General features: G+C 34.8%; 1 protein-coding gene and 1 long non-coding RNA gene across 2 annotated transcripts; one reads left to right on the top strand and one right to left on the bottom strand.

Moving 5' to 3' along the window:
* Positions 1-3,149: 3,149 nt before the first annotated feature.
* LOC109852715 lies at positions 3,150-3,554 on the bottom strand. The gene is made up of 3 exons (XR_002250028.1): positions 3,493-3,554; positions 3,349-3,372; positions 3,150-3,250 (listed from the first exon to the last, which is right to left on the bottom strand). It is a non-coding gene; the product is annotated as an uncharacterized LOC109852715 (long non-coding RNA).
* A 5,086-nt stretch (positions 3,555-8,640) lies between these two features.
* LOC109852671 (soluble calcium-activated nucleotidase 1) lies at positions 8,641-11,337 on the top strand. The gene is made up of 4 exons (XM_020424042.1): positions 8,641-9,707; positions 9,779-9,982; positions 10,049-10,206; positions 10,294-11,337. Exons 1-4 carry the CDS (start codon positions 9,116-9,118, stop codon positions 10,504-10,506), a joined length of 1,167 nt encoding a protein of 388 aa, XP_020279631.1. The 5' UTR covers positions 8,641-9,115; the 3' UTR covers positions 10,507-11,337.
* The last annotated feature ends 41 nt before the right edge of the window (positions 11,338-11,378 follow it).

Raw genomic sequence — 11,378 nt, 5'->3', positions numbered from 1 at the left:
TGTTTACTTCATGCCATGTCACTGACTACATGGTGCATAATTGCATACCAGTTATTTTTGACAATTGTTTTTTTATATAACTTTCCATGCAAATAATAAATGAGATCACTTGATTTACACGTAATTGTGTAGAATAAGCATACGCGAGTCGCACAATGTAGTATGTGCAATGCAAGCGAGGAAATTCTAGTTACTGCCATTCGGCAACGCTAACCATAAATTATAGTAGCGTGCCGAGAATATTTGCGATTCCTCGCTTCTGAATAATTGCTGCTGCCTTCAGCCATCTGCAGATGTAATCCTATTAGAGTATATTATCCCGCGGCACAAATGAAGCAAAGATTTCAGTGGCTGACGCGCAAATCTTCCAAAAAAAAATATATTTAAATTTATAAAAATACATATATATTTAAATAATGTTTAATATGTATATATTAAAATTTAACAGTATTATAAAAAACAACAGATAATAAAAAAATAATTTAAAAAAACTAAACTTTTCAAATTTAATTTAATAGAACAAATTTCATCTAACGTTAATTGATCAAACACACACATAATTATGTTAGCGCGTATGTATATGTTTGCTCGAGAATATTTCTATGTTAAATCGCTGCCAAGTAGTACATAATCTCCTCTTTGAGATTGAAGTATTTACAAAACGAAGATCAGTCGGTAATCTTCAAATAAGTTTTGTCAATATAAAGTAAAGCACGTAAACCACAGAATAAACGGATTAGTCTTTGACGAAGGGATCTTGTGTCTAGATCTTGCGATACCTGCGTACAATAGAAAGGAGAGAACGCGTAAGTATATTCCTCTTTTAAAGTAACTTTCACTGTAATTCGTCAATTGTGCAAATAAAATTATAATCAACTTACGTTTCGTGCGTTAATCAAATAAATTTTCAGATCTATTTCAATTGTTTCAAGTATATGTCAAAATGCAATAAATAAAAAAAACTAAAATTATCTAACTAGTAAAAGAGAGTAAAAAAAACGAGACATTTGTGAAATCGTTTACGTTTTAATGCTCACAAGCGTACTTTCCCCCTAAACCAATTTACAAAAAAAAACTCACGCCACATTTATTCGTTAAAGCAACAGCAGGATGAGACTCGATAGAGTCCCAATAATCTTATCAAATTTATAGATGGAGATCACAAATCCAGATATGATTCTTATTTCTGCGTCTAAAGGGACAGTGACATAATCGTCTTTCACGTAGCGTGGTCAATGACACAATTACACGGATGAATTTGTTCGTGTTTGGTCAAGACTCTTTTAATGCGTCGCTTAGCTCGTATTTGCAATCGCTCCGATTTGTGCACGAGCAATTTTCCGCCTCTCAACGTCAGATTCGTTTATCTTCTTCGAGATCAGAAACGAAGAAAAGGAACGGAGCAGAAAACCACTGAAAATTTGTCAGCTTGTTTAAGCGCGAACAAAAGCCCGCCTGTCGGCGCGCCATGCTTCTAAACGCTGAGATTATCATTGTGCCGATATTTATCTGTCAGTTTCTAGCCGCGGTACCTCGGCTCACATTGTCGTGCGGTAGGATCAGTGAATTCTGAGCCGTAGCCCACATTTTTCAGGTTGACAAATAAACGGACAATAAAACATTCCGACGCGGGTAAGAATAACCCCATTTAACTACCGTAAACCTTTTTTTCGTCAGCCTCATTCCGATTCTCCATGATCGCGATCCGGCTTTTGCGGAAAAACCGGATGAAAATTGAACGTGCTTCAAATTCCGTCGCGGTCTCTTAAGCAGATTATATTGCGTTACAAATTCCTCATTGATTCCTGGGCGGAACATATGGCAAATAAATAGCGCGCGTAAAACGTAAAAGAAAGTATAGAGTTAAAAAAACGAGCATAAATATATACTATATTTACATATACATGTAAATAGTATATAAAAAATATATATATACATACATACATTGTATAGTGTATTATGTAAGAGAAAGAGAAAACTAATAATACTGCTACATACATGTTTATAAAATTCGTTTTCTGCCCTACCGGATCTATTTTTATAGCTATTGAGAAAAATATCTCAAGTCGAAAATAGTAAGATAATAAAAAAGTTATTTGATTGTTAAATAAAGTTGAGAAACTGTAGGATTTTATATCAATGTTTGATCCAAAATAGTCGCTACTCGCTTTTATTATATTTGAAGTTTTTTGTATATTACGTAAATATGTTTATTTATTTATTTCTGAAAATCTGAAATATTATATATTATGACGTAAACTATATGCTAATAAACGCACTTAGTGACACATTTATCGATAAAAATAAGATGAGAAAAATATACAAATCATAAACTTTAAACTTTAAAACTTACGAGCTCTTAAAAATTTAAAAACTTTTATACCGACTTAGTGGAGTTTTGAAGTTTAAATAAATTATCTTTGTATAATTATACTTTATCCCCATCATTAGACTTCGCAGATTTCTAGTAAGTTGACGGAAGTTAAATAAAGTTTCTGTTATATTCAAACATAATAAATTTAAACACTTGCAAGATTTAATATTAACATATTGTATATGTTTTGTGTTTTTAAGCAAAATACGAATATACATGCAAATAAAAGTGAATTCTTTGTACGTTAAAACAAACACTTTTTTATCACTCTTCCATATCGAGCGAGCGTTTTACTGTCGAGCAGAAAGTGTGCTGCAGAGAACCGTATATTCCGTATTTGTTAACATCAGCTGGAAAACTTGTTATCCGACATAAATTAAACATCCAACGATATTAAATCCGTTTTAAACAGTATTGCAATAAAATAAAAAGTAACGCATAATTGAATATAAAATATAAATAATTTAAATTAAAAATTTATTTACTATAAGTGTGATTTTTATATATATAAACTGCGTAAAAGTACTTACTTACATTAGTATTTAATATAATTAAATTTTTGTGTGTATATATAAATTATTTATACATACATACATTTATTATATCAAAATGTATTATGTTATCATTTTTAATCTTTGAAATAAAGAGAGACATAAAAAACAGACGCATGCGATTAAAGCTTTGTTTTTCAATTATACAGACGGTACTTACCACATTGACGAAATCTTGAAATGTCACTGCCTGAACACGCGACTCTTTCGCTCTTAGCAGAAGTATGTCACGTTTGTTTGCCGGTATCTCTGTCTTCCATTCGGGGCTCCTCAAAGCTGCTAGGAAGTCCTCCAGCGGTATCTCTCCAAAACCCTCTGGATCAAACTGATAAAACAAACAAACGGTATCTAATTATTATAGTTTTAGAGGACAAGTTTGACTGAAAAACGAGATAAAAATAAAAAAATTGTAAATGTACACACCTTGTCGAAAAGCAGTCGCCATTTCTGCGGCATAAAAAACAAATTTATATTTATATTTTTTTGTTAAACACCATATATATATTTTTTTTTTAAATGTCGTAAAAATATGTCTTATGCGTTAATCACGATTTTGACGTAACTCACGTCATTAAGCAGCTCCCGTCTGTATTCGGACTCGTCGATATCGATCTCTGAGGCCAGATCGGTGTGATCGGTAACGTATCCATCGTAATGCGCGCTGTTTGCCTCGCTGCGTGCGTACTCTTCCTCCTCAACAGCGCCGGCGATGGTCGGTATGGAGGCACCACTAGCCAGCAGCATTACCGTGCGCGGCACGAGGTCACCGGGTAAATCTCCTCATTCCTCCCTCTTCCGCGTACTTTCTAAAATACAAAAAAGATGTTAGGTAATTAAAATTCTTCTTTTCAAGCAATCAATTCTACAAGCACTGCGTGAATATCACTCGACATTATTTTTTTACACATTTGTAATTATCGTAACGGCGAGAGTTTTCAAATCTCGACATTTTGCTGATGTAATAAGTATTTAAAACGGTATCGTTTCATTAATTCTATTGCAAGATATACTTCAATTGCGAGAAGATTCATAATTCGTTGTTTAAAACAACAGGTGAACTACAGCGCGCTTTGCAAGAAACATTTCGAGACAACTTTGAGAAATAATAACGTAATTTGACTCAGAAAAATATCCAATAGCCTGATGGGACCGACCCGAAATAAGGGTGCAAGAGTGTATTGATCGTCCTTGCACTCCTTAAGGCGCGTTAGAGCAGTGCCCTTGAAACTAGCCGGCCTCTCGAAAGCGGCGCAGCGCGTGGCGATGTGGCATAGCGTGCTCGCGCGGCGTTTCCATGGCAATGCACCCACGATGGAACTGAAAACGTGTCCGACTATCCGCATGATACGCGCAATACTATGCACATAGAACGCATCGCGTTAACACATACATAATCACACGTTATCGATACATTGATACTGAACAAAACTTTTTCGAAAACTCTCATTGTCGTTTTTTTTCTGTTTTCGTGAATTTTTTTATTTTTTAAGTAAGTTTTTTATAATTTAGAAAAAAAGAGTGTTTGCATTTTTATATGAAGAATTCTGGACTGCACGACACGTCTTAAAGGATCTAATGATGATCAAATTTAAAATCTAAGTTTTTTAAAAAAAGATATTATTTCAAATTAATTACCAGTTAATATTATCAGATAATTATTTATTTGAAATTTAAATTATATGATTTTCTAAATTTGTTTTTTTTTTTTTTAATCATTTTCTAAATGTTTTCTCAAATGTTTATTCTCGTTTCAATCTTCAAAAATAATATTTGTTGATGTTTTATATATCAATCTTGACATTTTTGTCAAGTTTGAACAACACAAAGTCAATACTCATGGTAGTCTAAGTAAAAAACGTAATCAAAATATATTAACAATAATCAGTCTTACACAAATATACAAAATCGTTCATCCTCTTTTGATGCTTATACACTCATGCTAAGCCACCCTCCTCACGTTTCATACGAAAGTAAAGTGTAGACTGCTTCTTAAGAATCTTTCGTCTCAACCCCGCATTTTCTCCCGTTTTCCCCTTATCTAGTTCTTCGTGTATCGCGCTGCGACGATGTCTCGCGCCGTGTTGTGCGAAACTTAGGGGCTGTTAGCGAGACGAATGTAAGGTCATTGACCCTGGTTCTAGATATAAAGAACGTAGAGTTTGCTCAGAAAAAACCAAAGCTGTACAATTTTAATATATTTTGTCACGTCTTTAATGTGTTTTGCATTTCTAGATATAAATAGAGAGACTGTGATATATCAACGTTATATAAAATCTCAAAAAATATTTATAGCAGTTTTAAAACTTTAAAGACTAATAACTTTGTAGACTTTCTCGTATTAGTTACAATTTAGCGAGATTATTTAAAAAAAATTTTTTTTCGAGATTATATATTTTTATTAATTTTTGTAACTTTTTTATTCCTTTTTTCTATTTGTATTAAATATTTTATTCAGGATACACAGACACTTCAACTCTCTTTCTCTCTCTCTCTTTCTCTCTCTCTTCTAATGACATATCTTTTTACAACTTCACGTATTAAATTTCTTCTCTAACGTTAAGCCGTAATCCTTGTAAGACTTGTGTGGCGCGTCACGACAACTTTGAACACAAGACACGTTAAACAAGAATAGCCATGCAACGTTACTGGGCGTACTATTATGCATATGAGTCAATATGGAAGAATCCTCATAAATGCACTCTTATTTTCTATGTATTAAGTAGATGTGCTTAAAAGTATTTGTCATATTGATATTATTTTTTATTTTTGTATTAATATTAATATTTTAATATTAATTTTATTGATAATTACTTTATTTTGTTAATGTTATTGATAAAACTTAGACTAATCAACTTAGACTTGTCATTATATATAATAAGTTTTTGCGCTACCGCAATTTAAAATTAATATTATGTCGAAAATTAAACATGTAAAATCTTACCTGTCACAATATAGACTGGAAACATAGGCCGTCGTTGATAAACATCCAAAAGTGAGCAAACGAAAAGAGGCACATTTTCAAGTGCGGCTTCAAAACCTCACGATTTGCCGGCGCACATTTCGAAAAGGCGCGCAATTGTTAAAAAGCAGAAACAAGAAAACTTCACTGTGCTGAGCTTGACTACATGTACTTGATACAAAATTTGTCCAAAGTCTTGAAGCCTTTTGAAGATATAAAGGATGTTATTTCGAGACTTACTGGCTCTAGCACGCGATATTTCAGTCGACTAGAAATCACGTGACATATTCTCCCGGCGACCACGTGATATATCAAAACATGAAATAAAAGTTCAGTCTTATGATCGAGAATATTTCAAGTTCTTTGAGATTCTTGTCTTTTATACTTATCGACACTTCATCACGTTAGCTTTCATAATAAAAACGCGCATGTATACTTATATTATTGTTATCAGAACTTTAAGTACACATTGTTAAAACATAGTTTTGTTCCCGAGAAAAAACAGTCAGTTACAACCAAACAGCTAAAGATCTCATATTTGCGCGGAAACATACATTGTATCGATACTATGTTGTTGTCGTCAAAATCTTTCATTTCAAAATGATCAAATACCTATCATCTTAATAACTTTGTTGATATCTGTGATATATTGTCGAGCGTGAAATAATACATGTTGAAACTGAGCATCAATTAGAGATAATCACGTGGTTAAAACATTAAACCGCAGAGAGACCACGTTCAAATTGAGAGACTTGCGGCTGAAGAATTCGAAATATGTATCGATATATCGATATCTTAATCAACACTGTATTACATATCTGTTTAATCGCATTCGATATAAGTCTCGATATTACATCGATCTGACTCATAAACGGGAATCAGGTCGTTTTCTTTAGCTGTATCTGTAGTTATATATTCGCGATTGGCTTAACGCGCCATGCGGAACTGCGGTATACGCGCGATCGATAATACAGATTGGCGCGTGGCGGCGGTGGTGGCGGCACCGATCGCGTCCGACGCCGAGCGAACACGTACGAAAGGAACGCGCACGTGACAACGCAAAGAACACGGAAATGTTTTAGATATCAAAATTGTCTAGACGTGATCGACTCGCAAATATGATATCGTCGACGTTGTCGGTGGAAAACGCGTCATGCGACTGACGATAGGTCTTGCCACCCTCGCCGATTCATCCCCGGCGTCTCCCCCGCTATCTATCCCCGACAGCCCCTTTCGTTTCATTTTACCACCGAGTTGTTCATACGACCCTAATTGTACTGAAGTTCGAATGTAGGCGGATGTTTGGTGTCGTTATGATCGTCAGCGTACAAAGCAAATTAATAGATCTATCTGTGTGTGTGTGTGAAACGATAGATCCATTAATTTTTAATTCATTTATACACATATATAACAAAAAAAACTTACACTTACAGTATTCTAAGATAAAATAGAAAAAGTTGTCTCGGTATAAACAAAAATTTATCATAGCAAACCAGGTCGACTATAAATTAAAACTGACGGGTTTATAATTAAATCTTTTTTCCTGTCACGCGCGCTCAATTCTAATTCTTTATTTTTTGTTTTTTATTCATTTTTGTTAAATTGTTTTTTAAGCGACCAAGATAATTTATGATTTCTTTTTTTAAAAAACACCTTTCCCTGTTACAAATGTCATGTCTGTGTAAAAATATATAAGATAACAAATCTTATCACACATGTTACCTTTTTTTTAGGAAAACTTGCATAACATATGTATATATACATATATACATATATGGAACTAAATTAGTTGTATACATGCAATTAAATTACAATTTTTAATTACACAGCCAGAAAGACTACAAGAATTTTACACGCTTTTCTTTCTTATTTTTAATAATATACATATATTTTACAAAAATGTGTTATTTATGTTACATGCGCGCGTTTTTACAACATATATTTTATAAATATTATAAATCAGTAGATATATCTCTCGAGACTAGTTATTCAGAACATTTCTATAAATACAATGTAGGCAAAGACCGAAGGTTACAAAAGTCGGTCGCGCGATACTTAAGATCCGTTTCATATTTAAAAGTCCGTTCTCATATTTACGATTGGCTTTGATTTCTCTTAGTATATAAGCCATCTCGTTAGCTATAGAGCATCTAAAGATACATTTAAGACAATCTTAAATATAAGATTCGACTATGAACATCGACTATGAAGTAGACTTTGGTATAATGCATAACGCTAGAGACATAAGAGAATTAGCCAATCCAGCCTTCTACTCTGTGCGTGCATGCTGTGGACGTAACACGGAATAGAACCATGTTCACGATTGAACATAACGTACGTACCGACAAGTCGTTCGTAGACATGCTACGTAGTTCCAATGTGCACCACCCATGGACATTGCGCTGGCTTACAGAGCGGAAAAGCGATTACACATTCTCTCATAGGCGCCGCTCTCAGTCTTCTTTCTGCTAATATAAATAAATAAGCTCCTTGCACAATGGAAGGAATAGCGATAGCGATAGAAATATAACACCAGTTTTAAAGAGTTTATATTCATAAACAACGATAGGAACAGCGGAATCTAACATACAAAACTACACATGTATCAATGCAGATCAGAAAATCGGAATAAGCAATAGCGATAAAATTTCCGACGAGTTGGAATCCTGTGTCTATTGCTTATCGCTATCACTATTCCCTCGCATTGTGCAAGGGGCTATATATTCTGCTTCAATTTTAGAAGAAAATTTTACCGCGCATAGGAGAAGAAAAACGGGTAAAGTAGGGATAATGTTGCTTGCTGACAGCCAATGGCTATAGAGTGGGGAGACTTTCTTGTAGGGGAGGTGCGCGAAACGGACGAGTTTTTGTCTGTCCAGTTTTTTCTCTCAAATTGAACACAGTATAGAATGAGCGCAGATAGCGCTGATAGCGCGTTCCTCGAATGCAGCCAAAAGCTGCTGGAAGTGAGCGCAAAACGCTGAGTTCTGCTGAACATAGCCATTTACCAAGTGAAAATCTATAGTTCATACTTGTACTACATACTTGTACTATAGATTTGTATTAGAGATGAGAGAATATCAAAATGTAGCTTGTATATACTGTGATCGTGTCTTCTGTTAACGTCGTTGTCGAGCCGGCTCTGATTTTGACATTCACAACTGCACCTTCACCTACCTACCTACCTGATTTCGACGTGGAGCTTTTGCACACGTCTTGCTATTGACATAAATGCGCATGAGAAACGGTAGCAAAGCAACTAGTATGTCTTATCTACGCGACTGGCGACCGACGTCACGTGCACTTCATGTTTACCGGATGGCGAACAATAGTTTTCGTATTCAGAATTTAATCTTTCTCTTCTTCGGCGGGTTGATTCTTTTTCTCGTGTATTTGCTGTTACGCAGTATTATCTCGTCGCCAAGCAGGGCTGAGTGTCGTTATTACGCATACAATAGAACTTATCCCATCTCAGCACCTATCAAGACTTCCAAGGGTGGTGTGATCTACAAGATAGCAATAGTGAGCGATCTTGATCATAGCTCCAAGCTCCCGGACAAGGACATGTGGCACAGTATCATGAAGACTGGTCGTATTTATTGGGACCGTAAAACTAAGTTTATGTCTGTTATATGGCAGGATACTGTTGTATTGACCTCATCTTTATCTATGAAAGGACGTGGAATGGAACTGTCAGAATTAGTGACATTTGATGGTCGTTTATTATCTTTTGATGATCGCACAGGAACAGTATATTTAATTGAGGATAATCAAGTATATCCATGGATCATCTTGATGGATGGGAATGGTAAACATAATAAAGGTATGATAGGTAACAAGTTTGTGCACACTTGAAAAAAAACTTGTGTTTACATTTTAAAGTTTTTCTTGTAGGATTCAAGTCAGAATGGGCAACCATCAAAGATGAGCACTTATATATTGGCAGTATGGGAAAAGAATGGACTACACCATCTGGAGAATTTCAACATAATAATCCATTATGGGTAAAAGTAGTATCTCCACATGGTGAGGTACAGTCTTTCAATTGGATGTCTTACTACAATCGATTAAGGCAAGCGATTAACATCGAATATCCAGGTATATAGAAACATATATTTTAGAAATATATAAAGTACAAGTTTATCATACATATACTTTGTGTAGGTTACATGATACATGAATCTGGAGTTTGGAGTGATATCCATAAGAGCTGGTTTTTTTTACCTAGAAGATGTTCTCGTGAACGGTATAATGAGACCACAGATGAGATAACGAGTTGCAATGTCATGCTGATAGCAGATGAGGACTTTTTAAGTATAAAAGTAATATGTTATACTATTTGAGATTGTATATTAATATCAATATTTTGATAAGTCACACACATAGCAAAGTTATGATATTTATTGCAGGTAGTTTATGTTGGAGAACTAAATCCGGTTAGAGGTTTTTCAAGCTTCAAGTTTCTCCCAGATTCGCGAGATTCTATTATAATAGCACTAAAAACCGAGGAGTATCAAGGACGAACTAGTACATACATTTTGGCTTTTTCAATAGAAGGCACAATAATAATGTCCGAAACCAAAGTAATAGATAAGAAATTTGAAGGACTAGAATTTATATGAGGTCTTGTTTAGAACTAGTCAATTACTTAAGAGTAGAGTCCAACCGAAACTTTGGTTTTGGTTTCGGCCAGTTTCGGTCAAAAATCAAAGCTTTGCCTTAGTTTCGGCAGTGCAGCCGAAATTGTACAAATTCACAAGCTAGCCAGCGTCACTGCGGCGATCATGCAAAATCTCTTTCTTATGTTATTGGTTATGTTCAAGAAATTCAACAGTTGAATAACGGTTGAGAAATCATCACTTGATAGAACTATTCCTCAAAACTTCATGAGTTTTATCATAAATGATCATCTCTCAATCGGTGTCTAACTGTTGAGTTTCTGAACGTAATCATTTTGTGAGTAAATTCCATTTGGCGACGATCGCGAGCGTAGGTCGGATTTACTATATTCTGTCGCACTGGTAAATTTGCCGGACATGATTAATGCGATTGGACTACTGCGGATATAGCCAAAACGCGGGGTACGACACTACATAAGCACTACATTGTCTTGTACACACACGCAGACATAGACACATACACATGCACACACTGATGTATACGCATATCTTAGCAAGCCTTAAGTGTAAGTAGCATCGTACATTGGTATCACTATTGCACTTGCATCAGGTATGGAAAGCTCAATTTTACCGTTCCTTATTTTAAAAACTTACTGGATTCTGTGCTTATTAATCTTTTTGTTCTACGTGTTGAGAACTATCATGTAGCAATGTTTCAGAAAAATTAGCTGAAAGCCAATTGCCATAAGAATTCTGCGGAGTTTTTTCAATAAAATGTTGAAAAATATAAGAGTATATAGTGTGTGTGTGTGTGTGTGTGTGTGTGTGTGTGTGTGTGTGTGTGTGTGTGTGTGTGTGTGTGTGTGGTGTGTGTG

The sequence above is a fragment of the Pseudomyrmex gracilis genome, unplaced genomic scaffold, assembly GCF_002006095.1.
Source record: "Pseudomyrmex gracilis isolate BER0280 unplaced genomic scaffold, ASM200609v1 scaffold_33, whole genome shotgun sequence".
NCBI lineage: Eukaryota > Metazoa > Arthropoda > Insecta > Hymenoptera > Formicidae > Pseudomyrmex > Pseudomyrmex gracilis.
The sequence above is the reverse complement of the archived record's forward strand: the minus strand, read 5'-3'. Positions and strand labels throughout refer to the sequence as shown.